Source organism: Carcharodon carcharias, chromosome 8 (assembly GCF_017639515.1).
Source record: "Carcharodon carcharias isolate sCarCar2 chromosome 8, sCarCar2.pri, whole genome shotgun sequence".
Taxonomy (NCBI): domain Eukaryota; kingdom Metazoa; phylum Chordata; class Chondrichthyes; order Lamniformes; family Lamnidae; genus Carcharodon; species Carcharodon carcharias.
The window spans coordinates 46,426,508-46,450,133 of NC_054474.1; the positions used below are offsets into that span (position 1 = coordinate 46,426,508).

General features: G+C 44.1%; 1 protein-coding gene across 1 annotated transcript in view; it reads right to left on the reverse strand.

Annotated features, from left to right (window-relative positions):
- LOC121281187 (short transient receptor potential channel 7) overlaps positions 1–23,382 on the reverse strand; it is a 129,607-nt gene extending 106,225 nt beyond the window's left edge. Inside the window, exon 1 of the mRNA XM_041193949.1 lies at positions 22,618–23,382. Coding sequence (XP_041049883.1) covers positions 22,618–23,370 — 753 coding nt within the window. The 5' untranslated portion in view covers positions 23,371–23,382. The remainder of the gene's footprint in view (positions 1–22,617) is intronic.
- Positions 23,383–23,626: the final 244 nt, after the last annotated feature.

Consider the following 23,626-nt stretch of genomic DNA (forward strand, 5'->3'; position numbering starts at 1 on the left):
TGTGTTGGAATACTTGACGGAAATGATAATTTTCAATCAGGAAAATTAGCAGCTGGTATTCTCCATGATACTTTCTGAAAATTAAATATCTGTGGCAGGAGTTTCCTTGGGATGTGTCCAACAAGTGCCATATTTGGGCATTCTGCCAAAGTTACAGAGGAGAGGGAGAACTCCTGTGGAACTCCTGCTGCTGAACTCAGCTAGAATCTCCAAGTTTCCTCTCTTTGTAAACCTTTATTGTAACTCAATTTTATTTATACTATTATGGTCATTACTGAACTTTCCTTTGATGTCTTCCCAAGCATCAAATATGCAATCCTCTCAGCTTTTCCTCCTCTGCGTTCTTACTGTCCTAAAGTCTTTCCTAGGATTTCAAGACTGCGGAACCAGTTACTTCCCTCAGTCTTGTTTCCTCTTACAATCTGGAGCCTTTTAAACCCCAAGCTTGGTATCACCTAACCCATATTTCTTGATTTCTTGTTAACAATTTGACAGGAGTAAATAACTTATTTTCCACCTGGATAGCAAAAACCAAAAGAAGACATGGAGTGTAGGCAAATTGATTTTGATGCAGCACTCAAAGGCCTAGATTTTCTAATAGGTGTTATTTTATTACTGGCATAAAAATATCAGAAGTCAAAATCTAAACTTGTCATTGTGCAGTTTACAAAGTATCTGTCTTTGTTATTGTGGTCAGATCACTGTAACTAAGAAAGAAATGTTTCCAAAGTTGCAAGAAGCGTTTCATTAACTATCAAATGGATGGACAAGAATTCAATCAAAAAAGAATGAGCCAGAAGTGCCTCCATAAGGGAAAAAAGTGAAATAAGGAAAAAACAATCTTTCTCAATTTGTGGAACAAAACAATATGTCAGTTCCATTTTGTGGAACAACTGACTTTGCTGCATCCATTATTTTATGAAACCATTTACTTTACTTCAATTACAACAGTTTAAATCATTGCAGTTATTAATGGTGTAATATACATTGCAATAATATAGAATTCAGATCTTAAAGCACGGGGAAATATTTTTGGTTTATTATCAGTTGCTTTGTTACATTCAGTTATTGATGTTCAGTTTTTTGCAAAGCTTTGTATTCATGTAGTCCTTCAGTTTATGTATGATCAAACATGAATTAAACAAAACCGTGTCTTTCTTATATCTCCACAGATGGATTTTCCATATCTTTCCCACAAAATTTGAACAACAGGAAGGAATCATGACTTCAGAGGAGAAATAAACGACATAAAGTGTAAAAATAAAAGTTTGTGCAATTGAAATCCATATGGGAAGTAAATTCTTGAGCGCACACAAGCATACGGAGTTTCCCATCACAGCGGCATCAAAGGCGAGAGGGACATATCAGTCAAAGATTACTGTTTTACCCATCACATGTAACCATAAAGTACACGGGTGGAACATAACATGAAATAGAAGCTGGAGTAGGCCATTTGGCCCTTGGAGCCTGCTCTGCCTTTCAACAAGATCATGGCCAAACTTCTACCCCAACTTCACCTTCCTGCATTATCCTCATATACCTTAATTCCCTTGGTACTTAAAAATCTATTGACCTCTGTTTTAAAAATACCCAATGACTGAGTATCCACAGCTTTCTGAGGTAGAGAATGCCAAGGATTTACAATCACTTGGGTGAAGAAATTTCTTCTCATCTCAGTCTTAAATGGCTAATTCCTTATTCTGAGATTGTGAACCTGTGTTCTAGGTTCCCCAGCCAGGGGAAACATTATTGCAGCACCTACTGTCAAGGCCCTTAATAATTTTATAAGTTCAATTAGATCAACTCTTATTCTTCTAAACTCTAGGGAATATAGGCCTAATCTACTCGATCTTTCCTCATAAAACAATTTCCTCATCCCAGAGCCAGTCTATTGAACCTTCATTGCACTCCCTTCTTAGGTAAGGAGACCAAAACTGCACCCAGATCCGGCCTAAAAAATGCCCTGTAAAATGGGAGCAACACTTATTTTACTCTTATACACCAATTGCTTTGTAACAAATGCTAACATACCATTTCCCTTCCTAACTGCTTGCTGTATCTGAATACTAACTTACTGTGATTCATATACAAGGACACTCAGGTTCTTCTATATGAAAGCATGCACCAAATCTCTTGCCATTCAAAAAAAAATCATATTTTTATTTTTCCTACTAAAGTGGAAAACTTCACATTTCACCACATTGTACTCCATCTTCCATTTTTTTACCCACTCATCTAATCTGTTTATATCACTCTGCAGCCTCTTTGCATTCTCTGAGCCACTTATTTTCCCATCTAACTTTGTATCATCAGCAAACTGAATAAGTTACACTCAGTCCCCTCATCTAAGTCATTGATATAGATTGTAAATAGCTGATCCCAAGTACCCTGCTAGTTATAGCCTGCCAACCTGAACATGTCCCATTTATTCCTGCTCTGTTTTCTGCTATTAACCAATCCTAAATCCATACCAATATATTACCCCCAATCTCATGAGTCCGAATTTTGTATAATAATTCATTGGGTGGCACCGAATTGAATGCCTTTTTGAGAATCTAAATATATCACATCCACTGGTTCCCCTTAACCATCCTACAAGTTACAGCCTCAAAAAACTCTGACAGATTTGTCAAAGGAGAAGTTATCCTTGTTTGTCAGAACTCATATTCTTTCAAATTTGAGCTGAGTGATGCGTGCAGATCTAGATACATTGCTAATTGTTTTTCAATAATACTTCCTGATTATCTTAGCAGTGTTGCTCAGTATAGTTTATGTGACACTCACACATATCAAACTTGAGCAGATTCCCATGGAGTCAATTGAAAGTAATCTTGTGGGGAGTATCTGGGCTCCACTGACCCCATAAAGGATTTTTCACTAAGCTCTCAGGCTGTGAAGTCTGAATTCAGCTGTGAATAAAATATAAACTGTTTTCTGAAGGACAATTTTATTGTATTGTCAATTATTTATTTCACAAAACTAACGTTGTGCAGCTATAAATGCATATTTTCAAATTTATTGGCACAAATTTTTACTGAGTAACTTCACTGCAAAAAAAAAGACTTTTTGCTTATAGTACTATTTCCAAGGTTAAAATTCATTTAACTTATAATCAGTTAAAGTCCAAATTGTAAAAAACTTACCGTAGGCTTTGCTCGGTGATTTAGAATGAAAGTTTCATATTGATTACTTCTCATGCTGCCTTTTCTTCACCATGATGGTATTTCATTCACATTTTATATGAAAGTAGCAGAGGGACTGCAAATTTTCAGAGCATTTGACGAATGAACACTTTCTACAATATCTGTGTCATGTGCCTCTTTTTAAATATCATGGGTCCTCCTACATTGTGATTGAAACACATGGCTGAGATTTTCCAGCCTCGCCTGGCGCCGGGATCTTCTGATCCCACCGAAGTCAATGGGCTTTTGAACCGCTCACCACATTTTACAGCCCTGCGCCCAATGCGATGGTGTAAAATGCCACCCAATAGACCTTTGGCTGGTCCACCGCATCCCCCATGGTCGGTTCCGTCACAGTGGGACCAGAAAATCCTGGCCTACCTGGATTGTATGATTTCAAAATGAGGTGAAATTACCTTTCATAATAACAAGTATCCTGTGTTAACACATTTGTTCCTATTAAAGCAGTGATTATATTGTATTGAGCAAGTTTACAATGAAAAATTCAAAAACAATTATGTATAGAACAAGCTGTTGATTTATCTGGCAGAATCTTCTGCTCTTTCTGGTACCAAGCTCAGAGGTAGAAGGGCATTTAGATAGGCAGGATAGTGGTGAACCTGAACCCTGCCACCTTTCCGCTTCCACCAGAGTTAAGTTCTATGGGAAGGCCCATACTTGCCCTTCCTACCACGCTGCCAATTGAGGCTCTTAAGTGGCCAATTAATGACCACTTAAGGGCCTCATCCCATCACTATTGGGATTAACCCAGCTGCAAGTGGGCCTGTCACCATGTGGCGTGCATGATAGGTGAACCTCTGTGGGTGGGGGGTGGGGGTGGGGGGGGGGAGGGGGGGGGGAAGGTGGTGGTGGGGGGTCGGGGGGGGTGGGGTGGGGGGTTGCGGGGGGGGACTCCATCAATCAATATTGTGGTGACAAAATTGCATTCTTTATACATTGTACAACATAATACACAATGGAATTGACAGTTAATTCCACGTGTGATCAACAACTTCTATTTGTGATGTTATCACTCAAGGGTCATTGGGTTGTCTTCAGTATTCCAATTGTGCTTGATCCTGGACACTGGGAAGTGGGGGAGGTGCTGAGTAAGGCCCTGCCCTTACTTCCAATCCTGCTACCCCCACATTACTTACCTGTAACCTGGGGTCCTCCATGATCCTGGGACTCCGGGGGGGTTGGGGGGTGTTGGGGTAAATTTCTGGAAGACACGGCCCCCTCAGCGGCACTATTGAATGCAAGTTCTGCCGGCCTCTAATTGGCTGGCTTTCCGCCCCTAGGCTTTTTATTCCAGGCAAAGGCTGCCAGTAGCCTCACAACTGCCTGATTGATCTGTGATTCGATGGGCCTTCCTGAAAAGTGGCACTGCAAGTCTCTTGCCAACTCTCCAGCCAGCAGGCGAGACCCCTGACACCACAACAAGATTCTGCCATCATAGAATATTTGCATTAGTAAAAGATATTTGAAGGAAAGGAGTCTAATAGTATCACAGTTACAAATCCAGGTCTACCCTAGATCCTTTCCTGTGTTGAGTGGTGCTAGTACTTTCTATTCGCAATATGAATGTGATATGTTTATGGAAATTGACTCACATTGCTCTATAGCTACTTGTAACGATAGTGCACCCTTGTGAAGTGAATTTAATATATGTATTTTTATTTGCATTTCTTCAATCCTCCGGAAGGCTGACCAAGCAAGCCCCTGGTAATAAAAAGCTGAATTGATAATCTGCTTTCTTTGACAGTAACGTTTTACATACAGAATAAAAATTATATTTGGACTCAAATTCAATCTGTAAACAAACAATTTATACAATGTTTCCCCACATCATTAGGCCACCTTACTTCACTTAAATAGGAAGATTTTTAACCGTCTGCCAGCATACCTAACCTCTTCCATCATGTAAACCTTCAGCTTTTTCTTTAAAAACTTGACTGTCTTTGCAGCATTTCCATCCAGGAAATGTTTGTATCCCTGTATTATTTTCCTGTCTGGACTCCAAAAAAGGGATCAACCACTTTATAATATGGTGGATGTGACATGCTTTTTGAATACCATGACTGGTTAACAAATGGATTGATTATTTGTTATAATCTACAAGGAAACAGCATGGAAGTTATCACATTAGCATCTTGGTTACCCATCATAAGTCTTTTTCACAACTTGTATGCAAACACTTTGCTTTAAAACGCAACATAAAAATGTAACTCTTTTTCCAAAATTTTCCAGTGGGAAAGTCAAAAGATCATGAAACATGTCAGCAGACCTGCTGAGTTTTTCCAGGTAATTCTGTTTTTGTTTTGGTTTTAACCCTATTTGTGTAGTCCACTTCAGTTCTGTTACCAGAAAAAGCATCATGGTATCCTTAATTGGCTTGATGGTTGGAAAAGATCAAATGCATGTTCTTAAATATTAGCACAGTTAGATAAGCTGCTTCTGATTTTAGCACAGACCAGTGAAACACCAAATAAACATCAGAAACACTTTAAAGTAGATGATTTCACTAATTGTTAAGTAAGCCTAAAATCCCAAGAAAATCACTGGCTGAAATTTTGGAGCCTAGTTTAGCTGTAACAGTAAAATTCCAACAGCACTTTAATGAAACAATCCTATGGATTTAGGGTGGAGGAGGTATTACTCTGAGTATCAACCTCTAATTTCTCTGAATTGGAATAACTAATTTGATGAAAAAAGTTTTATCCCTCTTGTGGATAAAAGTAATTTTAGCAACTGGGGAAAAGATATGAATTTCAAGGCGTTTTTATTTTGTCTCAGTTTCTTAGCTGGATTAACTACTCAGAGGGATTTTATCCCTCCCACTTAAACGTGGAGGAATGCTTCATACTAAGGGCAGAATTCAGGATATAACCACAAAAATGTATCAGAGCTGCAGGGATAATTTGAATGTCGCTTTCACCTAGGATTTGTGTGGCTGAGTTTAAGAAGCAAATAAAGAAGAAAGAAGGACTTGCACTTATATTGTGCCTTCCACGACCACAGGACACCACAAAGTGCTTTATTGCCAATGAATTATGTTTGAATCATAGATACTGTTGTACTGTAGGAACGGAAAGAAAGACTGTGGGCAAACAAAATAGAGGGATGCTGGGGGCAGAAATTTGCCCTTGGCGGGCAGGCTCGGCAGAGGCAGATGGGGACAGTCGGGAAATCAACCGCCGCCTGTGATTGGCACCGGACCGTGAGTGGCAGTGCTGAGCGCTGCCGTGCTGGCAAGGGGAGGAGGGCGAGCGGGCCGAGCGCAAACTTCGTGCATGTGCGCAAGTGATTGCTTCATAAGGCAGAATTTTCGGGTTGGCGAGTGGAGGCAGAGTCCATTCGCCAACACGTAAAATGACATGCGGTGACATCGGGCGTGTGTCCTGATGTCACCGCGCGTCATTTAGGTTGTCAGTTTGGCAGGGGCACAGCCACATCGGCTGCGCACCCGCCGAACTGTCAAAGGCCTATTAAGGCCATTAACAAAGTAATTAAAGTTGTTAAGAATGCTGCCCGTCCAACCTTAATGTTGACGGGCAGGCGAAGAGCCCAGGCGGCCTTTGCATTTTTCATGAAACCTCATTCATGGGCGGGATGAGGTTTCGTGAAGGGTTTATTAAAAAAATTTTTGAAAAAATTAATGGACATGTTCCAGCTCATGTGACACTTTCACATGAGGGGACACGTCCTTAAAATTTTTTTCTTTAATTAAATTTTTCAGAACTTAAACTAATCTCCACCTGCACTCTTTCATGCACAGGAGCAGGCCCGGACTCAGAATTCCCACCCCCCCCCCACCCCAACCGCCCGCACAGGGAGTGCATAGCGCTTCCGGATATGTGTCATGCTGGGGAGGCCTTAATTGGCCTGCCCAAGTAAAGTGGCGGCGCGGACCCGATCGGGGGCTCTGATCGGGTTCACGCCTGCCCCCGCCTGCCCCAGCACAACCCCTCCCCCGACGGGGGGGAATTTCTGCCCATAATCTCCCTGAGGCACAAAGCCGCCTGAGGGAGATGAAGAGATATGAAAAAAAAATAAAAATGGAATGAAACATGCTCCCTCATGTGACTCTGTCACATGAGCAGGAACATGTTATTAATGAAAAATTAAAGTTTTTATTTTATTTTAATTTGCTTTTGGAAACCTCATCTCACCCGTGGATGAGGCTTCCAAAAGAGTGCAAAGGCCACTTAGCCTTTTCGTCTGCCACCAACCATTAGGTTGGATGGGCAGCGAAAAATTTAAGTTAGTTTATAACTTAATGGCCTTAACAGGCCTTCTAATTGTTAGCGGGAGTGCTGCTGGCTCCGGTGCACACCCGCCGACTGAACTATCACGTGACTGTGTGTTGATGTTGGCACGCTCAGCCGACGTCAACATGCGTTATTTCATGCTTGAGCGAGTCGGGCGTGCGCCCACCTGCCGAGCAAAAAATTTCTGCCCGAGGGTTAGTTCTTTCAGCAGAACGTTGATTTAAGGATTTGGAAAGTGTAACTCTGCATTGTTCCAATAGGGTTATTTTGGGAGCATTTGATTCACATATACAGCTTTTGTAGAAACTTGATATAATATCTGTAAAGGGAAAATAAATCAGTGGTGACAAAATTACATTCTGTATAAATTGTACAACGCAATACACAATGGAATGTACAGTTAATTCCACATGTGATGAACAACTTCTATTTGTGACATCATCACTCAAGAGTCATTGGGCTGTCTTCAGTATTCTTGCTGTATGGTCTCAAGATACAAAACATTTGTACAACATAAATGACATTGAAACTGTAACAGCCATCATACACTGAGTGACCACACAGAATTATAATTGAGCTTAATTAAATATTTGATTGTGTCTCATTTATTCTGGAATTTGTTTTATCAGTAATGTTGTTATACCAATAATTACTCAAAGCTTGTAGCTAAAACATATAAATAGAGGATTTAGAGATATGCACGTTTGCAAAGTCATATGTTTCTCTGTAGGTGTAATAATGTATTAAAGAACTCTTTGGGAATCACGGGGACTGAAATGTCTGCAAGTTCACAAATGTTACCCATCTGGGAATCTTGATTTGAAAAAATTATTTTATGGAAGAATTAGACAACTCTGTAATACCCCAGACTGAGCATCATAAAGAATGGATTTCCATAGGGAGGATCATGCTTGAATAACATTATATGAAGAGGTAAACAGATAGAGTAGACGAGTAATACATTTTTAAAAAATCTTGAATAAAGGTACCACATAGTGGACTCATGACAAGTTTGGCCAAGTAGCAGACTGAATAGCAAACTGGCTACAAAAGAGAAACCAGAATAGGAGTTAAAGGTAGTTGCTTAGACAGACAGAAGATGGAAAATGGTATTCCACAGGGATCAGCGTAGGGACCACAGTTGGTCATTATTTACATAAATTATTTGAAACCAGAAGTATAATTTCAAAATTTGCAGATGACACCAAGTTGGGCTCTATAGTAGTAAGGAGGACTATGACAAAATACATGATGGCATTAACAAACTTGTAGAATGGGTGTACAAATGGTAAATTAGTTTCAATTTAGGTGGTGCATTTTGGAAAAAGGATTAAGGAGGTTACATATTCCTTGGAAAATATGTCTAACTGGGATGGAGGAGTAAAGGGATCTAGTGATACAGGTGGGCCAGTTTAACAAAGCCAGAAAAACTGCAAACAAAGCACTGGGGTTTATTTCTTGAGGAATATACTTGAGAAGCAGAGAAGTTATATTAAACTTAAATAGAAGGTTAGATAGACCCTACTTAAAGTACTGTGCACAGTCCTTGTCTCCATGAGGAGAATTTTCCCCGTCGGGCCAGCCGAGTGGGAGTGGACGCGGGATGGTGTGGACCCGATCGCCACCTGTGATCGGGTCTGCGCCACCATTTTACGCAGGCGGGCCTTACAGCATAATGCCCAACTCCTGAGGATAGTGGGAGTAGGCGGGCAATAGCGGGAGTGCACTGACCATCGGGTCCGATGGCGACCCGGCGGCCTGTTTAAATGAAGCGCTGGCAGCCTTTGCAAGGCTGCTCACAGTGGCAGATAGAAGGGCTCACCAGAGGGCTTTTGGTGAGCAGGCCAGTCCAGAGGCCTAGCTGCCCTCCTGGAGAGGGTGGCAGTGCAGCAGGAGGTCCTGCTTCTGAGGGCCAGGATGCAGAGGCCCCCTCACCTGACCAAACGTGCATGGGAGGAGGTGGCCGAGAGTGTGAGCTCCCATGATGTGGTGCGACGCACATGGGTCCAGTGCTGCAAAAGATTCAATGACCTCCTGCGCTCAGGAAGGGTGAGTACCACGTTGGCAGAGGTCACTTAGTGCAGCCGTCAGCCTGTCCCCCCAAGGTGCCCCCACCTCAACAACTCTGAGTGCAGCTACAGCATTGAATCCTTCACGGCATGTTTCCCTCGCTGGGTGGGCCAGCAGATATTGCCCATGCCTAGTTCACCCTGAGAGGGTTGTGCTGAGATGGGTTCTGCACCTGCAGCATGTGTGACACTGACACCCAGAGTATAGATTCAGGGGCAAACTCAAGAATCTGCACCAAGGCAGAGTGCTGGAACTGCAAAGCATGTCAAAGTCAGGGTGTTAACATGCTGGGAGGGGAGCTTCCAGGTGGTGGGGCACCAATCCATCTGCTGGTCTTTGCGTTCCACATGCTTGTGCCTCCTTGTTTTGCAAGGTTACACCTTGTGCTGCCAAATATGATGGAGGCAGCATGTGGGCAAGCAGAGGGTCAGCCCTGGCTTCTTTGCGTGAGTGTGCAGCAGCTGCGGGGTGACGAAGAACTGGAGTCCTGCAATGTCCCACTCTGGCTGGGTGGACAGGGATGTGATGGGAATCCAGGTACAGGCTGGACTAATTAATGCTCCTCTCTCCTTTTCAAGAGAAGACTGCACACAATTCTGCCGAGCAGATGCGGACTGGCGGAGCCAAGGCCAGTTGGCCATCGTGGCTCCATTCGAGCAGCAGGCCATGAATCTGAAGAGGCGCCATGAGCCCAGGTTCACCAGTGGCGGTGAGGCTGGGATGCCATGGGGAGGTATATTTGCTGAGCACTGAGGTCACCATGTGTGTCCCAGCAGCCATAGCACTGCTGAATGCTCAGTGATTGAAATTTGCAACGTGGGTTGACCATTGATTATGGAAGGATGAGCACATAATGATCCGGGGGACAGGAATGCACATTGACATTGTCTGCACTTTAACTAAAGAAATGTCCTTGTTCTTCACCGGAGCAGTGCTGGGATGAGGAGGCAGTGGGGCCACCTCTCACGCCCGAGGGCCCCGAACATTTTGATTCACCAGCGTCACATCATCTCTGCCAGGCAGGCACCAGTGCAGATATTAGCACCTCGGTGGGAATTAGATCATCAGTTCATCTCCCGGGGCACAGCAGTGAGGGCACTTCACACTCACTTGAGGTGCGGGCGGAAACAGAGAGTGCCCATGACGCCGGCAGTCAGAGGACTGCTGGGAACCAGGAACATGCTCAGTCGATAGCTGATGATGTGCCTCTGGGGTCGTCTGTGAGGCCGCAAATGCTGGAAGTGCAGCAGAGTATGCGGGAGGATCTGGCAGAGATACATGAGGCAATGTGTAGCATGGTGCCCGTGCTGGAAGAGTCCACACAGAGCATCACCAATGCAATGAGCCTCATGGAGAGAGTGGCGACTCTCGTGGAGAGGCTCCTCCAGAAGACTAATCAGGGCGTCCTGGGGTTGCGCTTGGATCTGCAAGCCCTCACAGCAGCATCGACCTCAGCTAGTCAGTGCCAGTGTGGGATGGCGCCCATCCTTCCACGGTGAGCAGAGAGGTCCGAAGCGACCTCATGTCAGAGCAGCAGCTGCCTGTCATCTTTGTGGGCTCCTCTCATGACATTCTGGATGAGGGCAGCAGCTCCTCCGCCCCTCTGCCAGTGACCATGGCATCCGATGAGGCTGCAGTGACTGGGGAGATGACAACCATGGAGCTGGCCACTCCCTCCCAGGCAGGGTCATCAAAGGCTCCACGCGCCGGAGGACAGCCGCCAAAGTCATCGAGGCCAACAGGACAGCAGAGCGAGCAGGCTGTCTCAGATGCCAGTGCCAGCGAGGGGGGAGCACCAAGACGTAGCATTCATAAGCGTAAAGGTAAGGCACCTTAGGCACAACACAAGTTTCTCACTGGTGCTCTTATGCTGCCCCACTATTAGTTCATGACCACCTGGTGTGAGGTGCAACGCCTTTTTTTTGTTTCTGAACTTCATTTTGTTATATCATTAAATGCTGATATGTAAGCATGGCTCAGGGTGATTCCTTATTTCTGCAGGTGGACGGGAACCCATGACGTTATGAGTGAGCTGTTTGATATTGAGCTTTATTGACAAGGCCCTTAGGTTAATGTTCCTATTCAGGCAGATTTAGCACTCAGATATTGAGTATGGATCCTGCAGCCTTGGCATGTGTTGGAGGTCCATCTGTGGTGGGCTAGCTGAAGATTCTTTGGATTAAAGCCTCCTGGGTGTCCCTGCCTCCCTGGAGGATGCCTGGATCAGCGTTTACCCCCTCAGCATTCTCCTGTGTGTGCTCATCCTTGGACTCACTGCTAGACTCATCATCTACAGCCAAAGCATCTGCATCTATATCTTCTTCATCCACTGCACCTCCCCTTTGCACTGCCAGATTGTGCAGAATGCAGCATGCAGCCATTATCAGTGACACACGATCTGGGGGATATTGGAGTGCGCACCCTTAACGGTCCAGGCATCGGGTGCGCATCTTGAGAAGACTGATGGTTCTCTCCACCACAACTGTCTCCACGAGGAAGCATGTCTCCTATTGTACTGCTGCTCAGCCTCTGTTCTTGGATGGTGGAGAGGTGTCATGAGCCATCTTTTGAGGGGATAGCCCTTGTCACCCAGCAGCCATCCATCCAGCCGGGCTGGAACACTGAAGAGCCCTGTCACCTGCGAGTGTCTGAGTTTGTAAGCATCGTGGGAGCTGCCTCGGTACCTTGCACAGACTTGTAGAATCAGCATCCTGTGGTCACACACTATCTGCACATTCATGGAGTGGAAGCCCTTCCAATTGACGAAGGCACCAGGCTCACCCGCTGGCGCCTTGATGGCCATGTGTGTGCAGTCTATTGTACCCTGGACGTGGGGGAAGCCAGCAATCACTGCGAAGCCTCTGGCTCGCTGTGTCTGGCTGGCTTCATCCCAGCAGTAGTTGATGAAAGTCAATGCCCGCCTGAACAGAGCATCTGTCACCTGCTTGATACAAGTGTGGACAACTGACTGGGAGACTACACAAAGATCACCCACTGATCCCTAGAAAGTCCCAGAGGCAGAGAAGTTGAGGGCAGCCGTGACCTTCAGTGTGACTGGCATGGGGTGCCCACCCACACAGTTAGCGGAGATCCCGGGCCCAATCATCTGACAAATGGAGGTGACTGTCTCCCTTGAGAGATGGAGCCTCCTTCGGCACTGCACCTCAGACATATTGAGGTAGCTGCTTCGCCACCTGTAAACCCTGGCAGCAGGATAGTGGCATCTTCTGCGGCCCCTCCTGCCTTGGACTTCCTCTTGGTCCTGCATCCCTTGTGCCTGCACCTGTCCTCCCAAAGGTGGTGCCTCTGGAGGCTGAATGTGGACTCCTGGCCTCCTCCCCCTTCTGGTCCTCACTCCCTTCCTTCCTCCTCAGAGGAGGTGCCTCCAGTGGAGAGCACAACTCCCATTCCCAGGCTAAGGGAAGGCTTTCTGAAACCTGCAGGCCCCAAAATGATCTTCCCCGTAGAGTCCTGACCTGAAGGCCGCTACTCTTGTCCAAGCAGCTGCGAAGAGTTTTGACATATTCCTGCTCACACAGGCAAATATCAGTAACTTTCACAATTAAATATCTAACAGATACCAGTCGCGACCCCACTCACCCCTCTTATCCCACCTGTGGATGAGGTTTATGCAAATGTCTCCTACCCGCCTGCCCGTTGCAATGTCCTGAAGATCTCACCAGCCCTGAAAAATTGCCATCAATTGCTGCCTCAAAGGCATGATTAATTAATGGCGGGCGCGCATCCAAGAACATCGCGCCCCCACCCACCCATCTAAATATCATGACGGTGCGCAGTGACGTCGGGACGCTCGTCCGACATCACCGTGCATCATTTTACGTGTCAGTGTTCAGGGCCCAACATCCCCCCCCCCTCCCCCCCCCACCACGCCGACAAGAAAATTCTGGCCCATATTACAAAAGGTTAATAGAAGTACTGGAGGAAATACAACAAAAATTTACAAAGCAGATACCAGAATATCAAGGGTATAACTATCAAGTAAGATTTAACAGGCTGAAGCTCTTTACTCTACAAAAGAAAAAAGCTGAGAGGTGACCTGATCGAGGTCTTTAAAATTGTGAAGGGGTTTGGTAGAGAAGCTGTTTTCACATGCATGGGAGTTCAAAATTAGGGATCCAAAGTAGGAATCATAAATATAAGAAAGTCACTAATAAATCTGAAAATGATTTCAAGAAAAGCTCTTTACTCAGAGAGTGGTGGGAATGTAGAGTGGAATTCGTGACCATATGGAGTGAAACAATTAACTTAGATACATCTAAGGGGAAGCTTGATATGTGCTTGAGGGCAAAAGGAATGGAAGGTTATATGGGTGAGGTGAAATGAAGAAGATGTGAGGAGGCTTGTGCAGTATAAACACTGACATATACCTGTTGGGCTGAATGGCCTGTATCTGTGCTGTGTTACAGATCCCCCAGGAAGTCTGAGTTCTGAGTGTGGCAACATGCACTTTTTACATGAATGTTGTAGTCTGGAGCTATGAATCATGATCACGTCGCTGACCAGGAATCTCTCCCACTCTTATTGCCTGCCATGTGTTGGAAGGATTTTCAGGTTGTTACTCAACCTGTTTGGCTATGTTGTGAACACACCTCCCTTGGCCATCAAGTCCTGGGGTTGTGGGACTCAAACCTGGAGCTTCTCACTCAGAGGCAGGGATATTATCCACTGCTCTACAGGACCTCCTTAGCTGTGTTGTATAATTCTACATTATCACATGCTAAAGACACCAGAAGCAGAATATAATTAATGCCCCAACTTTTGTCCTATGATATCCTGCATTCAGATTGACTTGGATGGTCACCTTTCCAAAATGAATGATTTGGTGCCAAAAATTACTATTTTAATCTACTTATCAAATCTATTTAAGGATATTTAAGAACTATTAGCCAGATTTTATTCTCTTGTGTTTTCTTCCTGGGTTGCAACTTCTGGCAGTAAATCTATACTCATATTCAATTTATCTATTTGTTATCTCATTTCTATATCTTCACTGGATGGCTGCTTTGAAGCCCTCTCATGGGAGAATTGCAGAGCCAACTTAAGAATTTTTATTAATATTTAAGTAATGAGTCGATTTCTTGCCCAACACCTCCTGCAGCATTCAATTACAAGGGAAGTGCGCATGATTCTTTTGTTCTCTGTTGTCTGTAATTTGCTGTGAAATGGTTGCAAGCCAGCCTGATGGATGATGATGAAAAATGTCTCTAGCACTGGCAAAATGTACCTCTGATATGAATCATGATTTATTTTTAAAGTTAATTCACAAATGGTTTTGCAGCATGGAATTGAATTTGGATTTTAACCTCAACAAAAGTAACTAAAGACGGGAATTGAATTTACCTAACCAGTAAGGGATGGGAAGGGGTGGGGGAAGGTGGTGTCAGTGAAGCATTGGGAACCCAGACACTGGGGTTCCTCACATGCTGTGGAGTTTCACCAAAAGGTTCCCTGTCAGGAAGCCAGCTTGATTGACTGGCTGAGCTTCCAGTCGAGTGGCGTGGAACTGAGTGAAGGTCAGAAGAAAGGTGGAGTGCTCAATTGCATGGTGTTGTCCAGGAAGGCACCCTGGATCCAGCAGGTGAATGAACAGGATCTGATGGTCCTTACCAAAAGTTTAGCTGCAAGGTTTCCTGAGGCTCAGGAAACCTGGACTTCCAAACTTAATTACAAAATGGGTAGTAACAATAAGACTCGCAGCCTCATTATAATATCTAAAGAGCTAACTTGCCTCCTTGGAGCAGTTCCATCGCCCACCCACCGTACGGCCTTGTTAAAATTGGAAATGGGAGTGTTGGAGGCGGGTTTCAGCTGGAATTCGAGTTTTTAATCTTTAGCCTCTAACCGACCCAAACACACCCACTTTTGAGGTAAAAATTTCTCCCTAAATTTCGAAGAGGTAGATGACTCTATAGCACCACGGGGAATTCTTCTAATTGTCCACTGTGACTTTGGTAGAAGATTCACTAAAACAAAACACGTTTTGCTCTCAGGTGTCTGCCAAACTTTAGGTGAAGTTACAGCAGACAATCTGGAGAACACCTGAGAAAATCCAATCTTCAGTGCAGTGCAAATTATATGACTGATATCTCTGAAAATAAATCACCTTCTTATTAGTGTGAACTGTAATTTTTGACAATTAATTTGTTTCATACTAAAATCAAATTTGATAAACGTTATCACATGATATTCTGCTCTATTCATAAATATTGGTAAAAATGCAACTGTTTCGTCAAATGATCACACTTAAATACAAATCTTGAACTGCACTTGCTTGGTCTGCTTTTCATTGAAAATGTAGATCGAAATAACTCATTTGTACAACGCATAAAAAGGTATTCAGTTTAAGCGTCTGAGTTATTACGAAATCCAATAGATTAATCACACTTTTAAAGTGTAATTTTGATTCTGCCAAGTACTGCAGTCACTTGGTTATATTTACAAGTACATCAATTCAGCTGTTGCAATTTTATGGGCCTGTCATTGTGTGATTATGCCCTGCATTTCTATAACTTACTGAACTGTACGCGCATTAGGGTTTGACTGTCCTAGGCATGAGGCAAAGCCAAGTACTAAAATGATTTGAAGCTCATTACTGTCATTAGATCATTAGGTGCTTTCACAAAATTTTTTGAGTGTTGAATGAAGTAAATAAAAATTATTTTAAATTTGAAGGAATATTTAACCATGGGTTACAGGAACAAGCAACTTGCAGTGATTGCGTCTGCTATTCAAAGCAAACATGCAACATACTGGCATCTCACTGCAGAGGATGCAAAATGCATTTAAGGGGAAGCTAAATATGTGCAGGTGGGGGAAAGGAAGAGAAGGATATGCAGATATGGTTAGATGAGGAGGCTCGTGTGGAGCATAAACACTAGCATAGGCCAGTCAGGCGGAATGGTCTGTTTCTGTGCTGTGCACTTGATGTAAAATACAATCTCTTCTAATGTGTTATGGGTAAGTTCTCCATTTGTGGTGTTAAGCCACACAGACCAAAATACTGCAGTTTCGATCCATGCCCTGACCTCGATCTGTGGGGATACTAAAATTGATCTCAGGAAAGGGAGGGACAAGATCATTTAGGATCCCACTCCTGATTTTTACCCAGTGATTCCTGCAGGAGTCATGCACAGATGTCAGGTGAATACAAGGTCACCATGATCTGTGATGGCTCCTTTGGCCAACTTGCTTGAGAAACCACTATTTAAGTTTCCACAAAAACTAAGGTGAAAACCAAGAGGACCAATACTACTCAATGAACTAAAGGCCAATATGAGATATCGGCCAACAGATTCGATTAAAAACAGATATGCAGAAGGCAGGGTATGCACTGCTGTTGCCTATTCACGTGTTTGCAGGGACTATGCTAACTTAGTTCTCCCAGCTCATTATTATGCGCCTGACATATAGCCAGCACTATTGTTGATGCAGTGCTGGAGGCCCTCGTCTAGGTGGTGGACCAGAAGATGGAGATTTTTTTCTCTCAGAGGGCAGTATGTCAGGGCTGGGTTGATGTCAGGAGTGTAGCTGCCAGGACATGGATTCAGTGCTAAAAAAAAAATCTCAATGATCTAACCAGAGTTGCCAAGGTAAGAATCCTATCCCTTCAATTTCTCTCCATTCCTCTCCTCATTCATGGACCAGCTGAAGTCCCACTACTCGCAATAGTGCTCTCCCCTCACTCTCCTACTATCATTGCACCACACTTTACTCCACTTTCTTCTCCTCCTTCTCCTACTTCCTACTTTCACCACTGTTGCAACCCTCACTTTCCCAACCAATATACTATTTCACTACGATATGTACACTACTGCAACCCTCGCCACCTCACACCTTACACCCTACATATTTCACAATGACGTATTCTCTTAAACTTCTTCATGATGTCCCGAGCACACTTCCATCTTTTTTGCAGAAGGTTGTGCACAACTTGAGAGGAACCTGAGCCTGCCCGCACATCCTCGCTTGTGGAAAAAAGCATACTAGCTATTAAGGGTAAGAGTCAAGATTCTGTTGAGTGGCACACATCCTCTATTTATATCTTTATTTTTCTCCCACCCTGAACACCTGATAGCTGGGATTTACAGGGCCTCAGGGAGCTTTCTGGAAGTTGGGGGGTGGGGGGGTGCAAAATGTCAGATGGGATGCAGGGAATGGCGTGCCTGTTGTCTTCCTGCCACCGCTAGCATTTTACCAGTGGTGGGGAAGGTGGTGGAGGGCCCTCCAGCCCTGAGGCCAGTAGGTGGCCAATTAAGGGCCACCTCCCACTAGGTGCTAGATTTTACTGGCAGTGGGGGTCCATTGTCACATGTGTAGACATCCAGGTATACCCTGGTGGCCTCTTAGTGGGTTCGGAGAGGGAGGGCTGCCACCTTGGAAACATTTCTCCTGTCCTCACCAAGCACCCTTCACTACCCTCACTGACCAGCCTAGCTGGCCCAAGTGAGTCTGACCCCATCTGGATTCCAGGGCCTCCTCTATCATTGTTGGTCCTGCTTGATTACAGTCTCAACAGTTGCCACTGCTTCAGGTGGTGCTGTTAGGGCTGAAAAGCTGCTGGCTCTCCGATTGGCTGGCAGCTCTTGGGGGATGGGAGCCTCGCTGGCAGACATTTAATTGGCTGCATGTAAAATTGGGTCAGATTCCCACCAGTGATGACACTGTAGCGCCTTAATTTGGCATCTCAGTTTCTCAGCTGGGACTGCTTCGAAACTTCACTTTTCCACTTGGCATATTGCTGCAAGTTACTTAACTGTAAATAATATAAAATTGGGTCAGGGCTCCCATCTCAGGCCAAGGCAGGGTTGCCCCTGACTTTCCATTTGGCGGATGGGGCTACCACTGTCCCATGAAATCCTGACCTATGTGACAAACTGCGGCTGCATTCATAAGACACTTCTCTCTCTGGTCTCCTTCACACTAAAGCTATCTGATGTCCATCAGCTCACAAGACACCGTGCACACTTCAGAAGGCAGACTAAAGAAAGGGTCTTCACATGGTAAATCATTAGCCACAAGAGTGACCAGAGGAACTAAGAAAAAAGGATGCTACAGGTGTCTGTGCATCAGTAAACAAGGCCATGTGCCAACTCTGTTGCAGAGGACTCAACTCCAGGCTGATGGGAATGCAGGAGTATATTGGACAGCCTACCAATGAGCTCACACATACAATAGTTCAGAGCTTGAAGGCGTCCAGCTCCAACCTGTGTCAGACCTTAGCACAGAGCATGGGGACCATTCTGTCCAACATAGAGCAAGTGGTTTGCTCCACAAACATGACAGTGGCATCCACTATGGTGGTGCATCTGCTGGCAGCTCACACTACTTCCATAATTGGCTCTGGTGCTAGTGTTGACAGAGGCTCCCAAGTATTACATCACATTTACAGTCTAATGCAGAGCTATCAGGGTGCTAAGATGCCATGGGAGAGGCAGCCGCTATCTTCTCTCAGGATAATGGCATGCCTGCTCCCACACCATCTACTCCTTCAGTGCCCTTGTTAGTATCACACAGCCAACTGGACTACACAACTCTGGCTCTGATTGAGATACTGCATTCTACGGCCAAGCTCTCAATGTCCAGCGCTGCTCATCCAGCAGGAACCTCTGAAGTATTCTCAATAGAAGCTCATGGCTTCCCATCGTCAAAGCCTTGGGGTATACTCCATAGGAAGGCTAGGATAAGTCATGCACAGCAATTGAGCGCTATACTTGTTGTAAAGGATGATTATCAATTATTTCTGTTAAATATCACACGCTGTTTGAATTGAGGTGCTGGACAATCTTTGTTTTGTTCTAGATTTTGTGTTGGTTTGATTATTTGTATTGAAGTGCGGGCAAGGCTCATAAACCTGGACTGCAGAAAGGCAATCGGATGGTGGTAGTAAGTAAGGTAGTAAATAAGAATTGTGGGGCAGTTGTTGTACCAGGATGGGAAGGATGGTTTATTTAAAGCCCTCTTGGATAAGCTGCTGTCTAAAAGCTATGGCAGCAAGGAACACTGATGGTCAACATTCCTTCTGCTCTTCCTGTTCCATACTACTCTTCCTTCTCCTCCTCCTTTTCTTTCTGCAGTTCTTTCTACACTGGTGGTGGTAATGAGTGATCCTTCGTTATTGCAAATTTGTGCCACATTCAGTAGACGACCACAACTTCGGACACAAGCTGAGAGCTGTGTCAAACTGCTCCTGAACAATCCAGGCAGCCAAAGTGCAGCTTCAACGCATCAGCCATTTGCTTGATAAACCTTCTGGTAGCAGCATTGGTCTCACTGTAGGCCATCTCTGGAATCAGGTCTGGGCTCTTGACAGGAGTTCTGAGACACGTCTGATGGAGGTGGTCCTTGGTGTCCAGTGGCCAGCCTGTGACCTGCAAACTTTTTTGGTATAAAGGTGGCAGAGGATTGGCGCATGATGACTGAATAATGACTGCTGCCAGGAAACCAGGCACAGATATGGTGTGCTGCATTTGTTCACAAACCAGCTGGATGCTGAGAAAACAGAAACTCTTTCTATTCAAAATAATGTCAGAGTGGTGGTAGGGGGCACCCAAATTAATGTGGGTGTAGTGTATGGCACCTTGTACCCTGGCAATACAGGAAAAGTCTACAGCTCTCTTCTACTTTGCTCTATAAATTGGCAAAGAGATGTAGGTATTCCTTCTGGCATAGAGAACCGTGATACAATGATGAGCTGCAAATTGGAAGATGCCACTGATGTCTTCAGCTGCAGCTTGCAAGGAATATGTTGCATAAAGGTTAAGGGCCACGGTAACTTTACAGTCACTTGCGGAACTGTCTATAGCCTGATTCAAAGCTTGAGTTATGGCTGCAGGAGGTAACATAGCCGGATGATGGCCTCCTCTGGGGCCATCTGACACATTTCTCTTCAGTGAAATTAAATTAGAAGATTGCTCCTTGATGAATTGCTGTGGGCATGACTTTCTGCACAGTGACCTGTTTCTCCATCTTTTGCCAGCTGCTCCTACTCTATTCTGTGGTCTTGGCTGCTCGCCGACTCCTTCAGCCCCAAAGGCAAACCTACCCATGACTCCAGTAAAACTGTTTTGAAGGCAAACAAAAGCAGTCAGCCTATCAAAACATGTGTAGCAGAAATCAGAAATTTGTAGAAGTCATAAAATAGCACGGAAAACATCCAGAGGTTACCCAGTATCCAAAAAAGGACAAAACAGTGACTAACCTGTTGAGGAGCCCTTTAAATAGCACTATTGAAGAGTCCTTGCCACAAGTTGCTGAGCAAATTTATCACGTGATGAGTCAGGCACTGGGACAGCCCAATTACATTAAAAAACAGCTTACAAGTATAGGATCATTATTTTAAAATTTTACAGATGTCTTAAATTACTTTAGCATGCGCCCTGGATCCCTACAAGAGGAGCCCTATCCAATATAATGGGTGCCACATTTACAACAGCAATTAATTTTGGGTCACCATTTACAGGAGAAAATTGTAAAATTAGAAGAACATTTAAAATAAAAATCTCCCTGCCAAGTGCACAATGACAATGGAAAAATTTGTAAGCTGCACCATCCTTTAGTAAAGTATGTTCATCATCAAAGCTACAAAATCCTGCAATAGCAGCCAAAACACAAGTTACTACACTATACTACACAGTTAGGAGATACATTACTAGTAGTCGGTTGTAGACAAATGTTAAGGGAAGAGATACAGAGCATTGCTAATTGAGATTGAAATACTAATGCTAAAATCTGGATATTAAATTACCATAAAAAAGAAATAATTTATATACAGGACTAAACCAGCAATCATTAGCTGGATGAGAGGGAACTAAGATTCAGGAGTGATATCAACATTGGATTTTTTTTTTATTCATTGGCTGTGGGTACCACTGGCTAGGCCAGCATTTATTGCCCATCCCTAATTGCCCTTGTTCAGAGGGCATTTAAGAGTCAGCCACATTGCTGTGGGTCTAGAGTCACATGTAGGACAGACCAGGTAAGTAGAGCAGATTTCCTTCCCTTAAGGACAGATGGGTTTTTACAACAATCGACAATGGTTGCATAGTCATCTTTAGACTCTTAATTCCAAATTTTTATTGAATTCAAATTCCACCATCTGCTGTGGCAAGATTCGAACCTGGGTCCCAAGAGTATTACCCTGGGTACTGCTACACCATCGCATTTTGGACTTCTGCCACATGAGTTTTTCCCTAACTGTCCCAAATCATTGTGTCAGGGTAGCATATTTTGGGCAAGCAGCTGTGCCACTTTTGGCATATTAGGGGTGCCTGCTTCAGCAGAGTGGGGGATGTGTAGAAAGGACATTGCTACACCTTTTCACTCTGTAAGTGAGGTTTTGTGCAAGCTGAGGAGGAAAAAAAACATTTGTCTCCATTTGTTGTGGAACTTTAAGATATTCAAAACAAAAACAAAAGGGACAGAGACTTGCTGAACCAGGCCATGGTCCAAATTCTTTTCCCTCTCAAGTGGTGAATGCCACAAATAAGCACTCTGGGCTGTAAAATTTCAAACTGAGTGCCTTTAACAAGCCTCATAATTTCTCAGCCAAGAATACATAATGTGGCTTGGCTGAGAACCAGAAATCCATTAGTCTGTTTAAACACATGAGCCCCAGAGAAAACATTGCTTGGCTGACACCTGCTGTCAATTACACAAATGTTCATTTTCTCTGAGGTACCGTGAACCACGACTCTGAGAAGCTGGCCTGACTCCATGAACATTGTGGAGCACTAGGACATGCCTATCTCCACAATGGACCTGGACAGGTCAGGGGTACAGGGTACAGGCTTTTGACCCCAGCCTGCACTTTTAAAAGGTCTGGTGAAAATTGGAAAGCCTAGAATGGGGTTGGGAATCACAGAATTGAGATGTGCCCATCATTTTTAAAGGGCTCCCAAGTCATCCCGACTCAGTGAAAATCAAGGCCTATATTACAGCTGCAGCAGGTTCAAGGCAAATTGACGGTAATGGAAATTTCTCTTGAATAAACATGTTCCAATGAGCATTTTTAATCTTTAAATTTGGCAACCAAATGGGACATATGGAGGATGCTTAAAAGAACTAAAATGGTTTACCTTAAACTCTGTCTCAATATTGGCTAATTGTGCTAGTTCATTACTTAGTTCCAAAGCTGTAAGGACTGGGTCTTCACTTGATAGAGACAAATGGGCAGCACTTGCTAATCCTTTGTATGCATTCATCCTGGACCTGGAATGGCTAAATGAATCTCGTTTTTGTTTCTCAGCACACTCGCTGCATTTGCAAAAATAGTCATGGGGTTTCTCAATCCGTGCTCCCTTCAGCAGAAGTATATGTACAATCTCATATTCCTGGCAATGAGAAGCAAGAATAACAGGAGTGATGTCTTGAGAGAAACGTGTACCATCCTCATCGTAGGCATAGAAATCATCATCCCGAAGTTCTTGCTCAAGAGGGCTGATGGCCAAACGATGTCCATGGGCAAAGGCTGGGTGATTTAAAATTGCTTCTACTATCCTCACATAACCTTTGCTAATTGCCAGCAGTAGCCCATCACCGATCCTCGCAAGATTGTCTTTTTTCAAAAGGAGCTCTGTTACTTCTAAATGTTCATTTCCCACTGCAAGTTGTAAAGCATTCTGCCCCATGTAGTCAACGCAGTTGAAATTCAAAGTCTTTGATTCCTCCAGCATCTTGCGCACCACTGGTATATTTCCATATTCCGCTGCATCCAGAAAGCGTTCCTCTTCAGGTGTCAAGTTTTTACCCCTCTCATTGAACATGTAGGCTGGACCTCGGATGGCCTGTCTCCTTCCCTTCTCACGAAGTGTAGTGTGCCTCCGATGCATGGCTTGAATGTCGCTGTTATCCAAACTACAAAAGAAAAAAGATATAAAAGAATACACTGGTATTGTATTTGCTAATTTCAAGAAGATGTGAATAACAAGCCTACCTGACAATTAGTATTTTGGAAAAAAAAATCAATAGGGTGAGCCAGCAATAAAAAACACTTAAGTACTATAATTAGATTAGGTTAGGTAGCAGTTAGGTAACTGCTTTGCATCAGTGAAAAGTAGTTTAGGATGAACATTGATGCAAATCTTG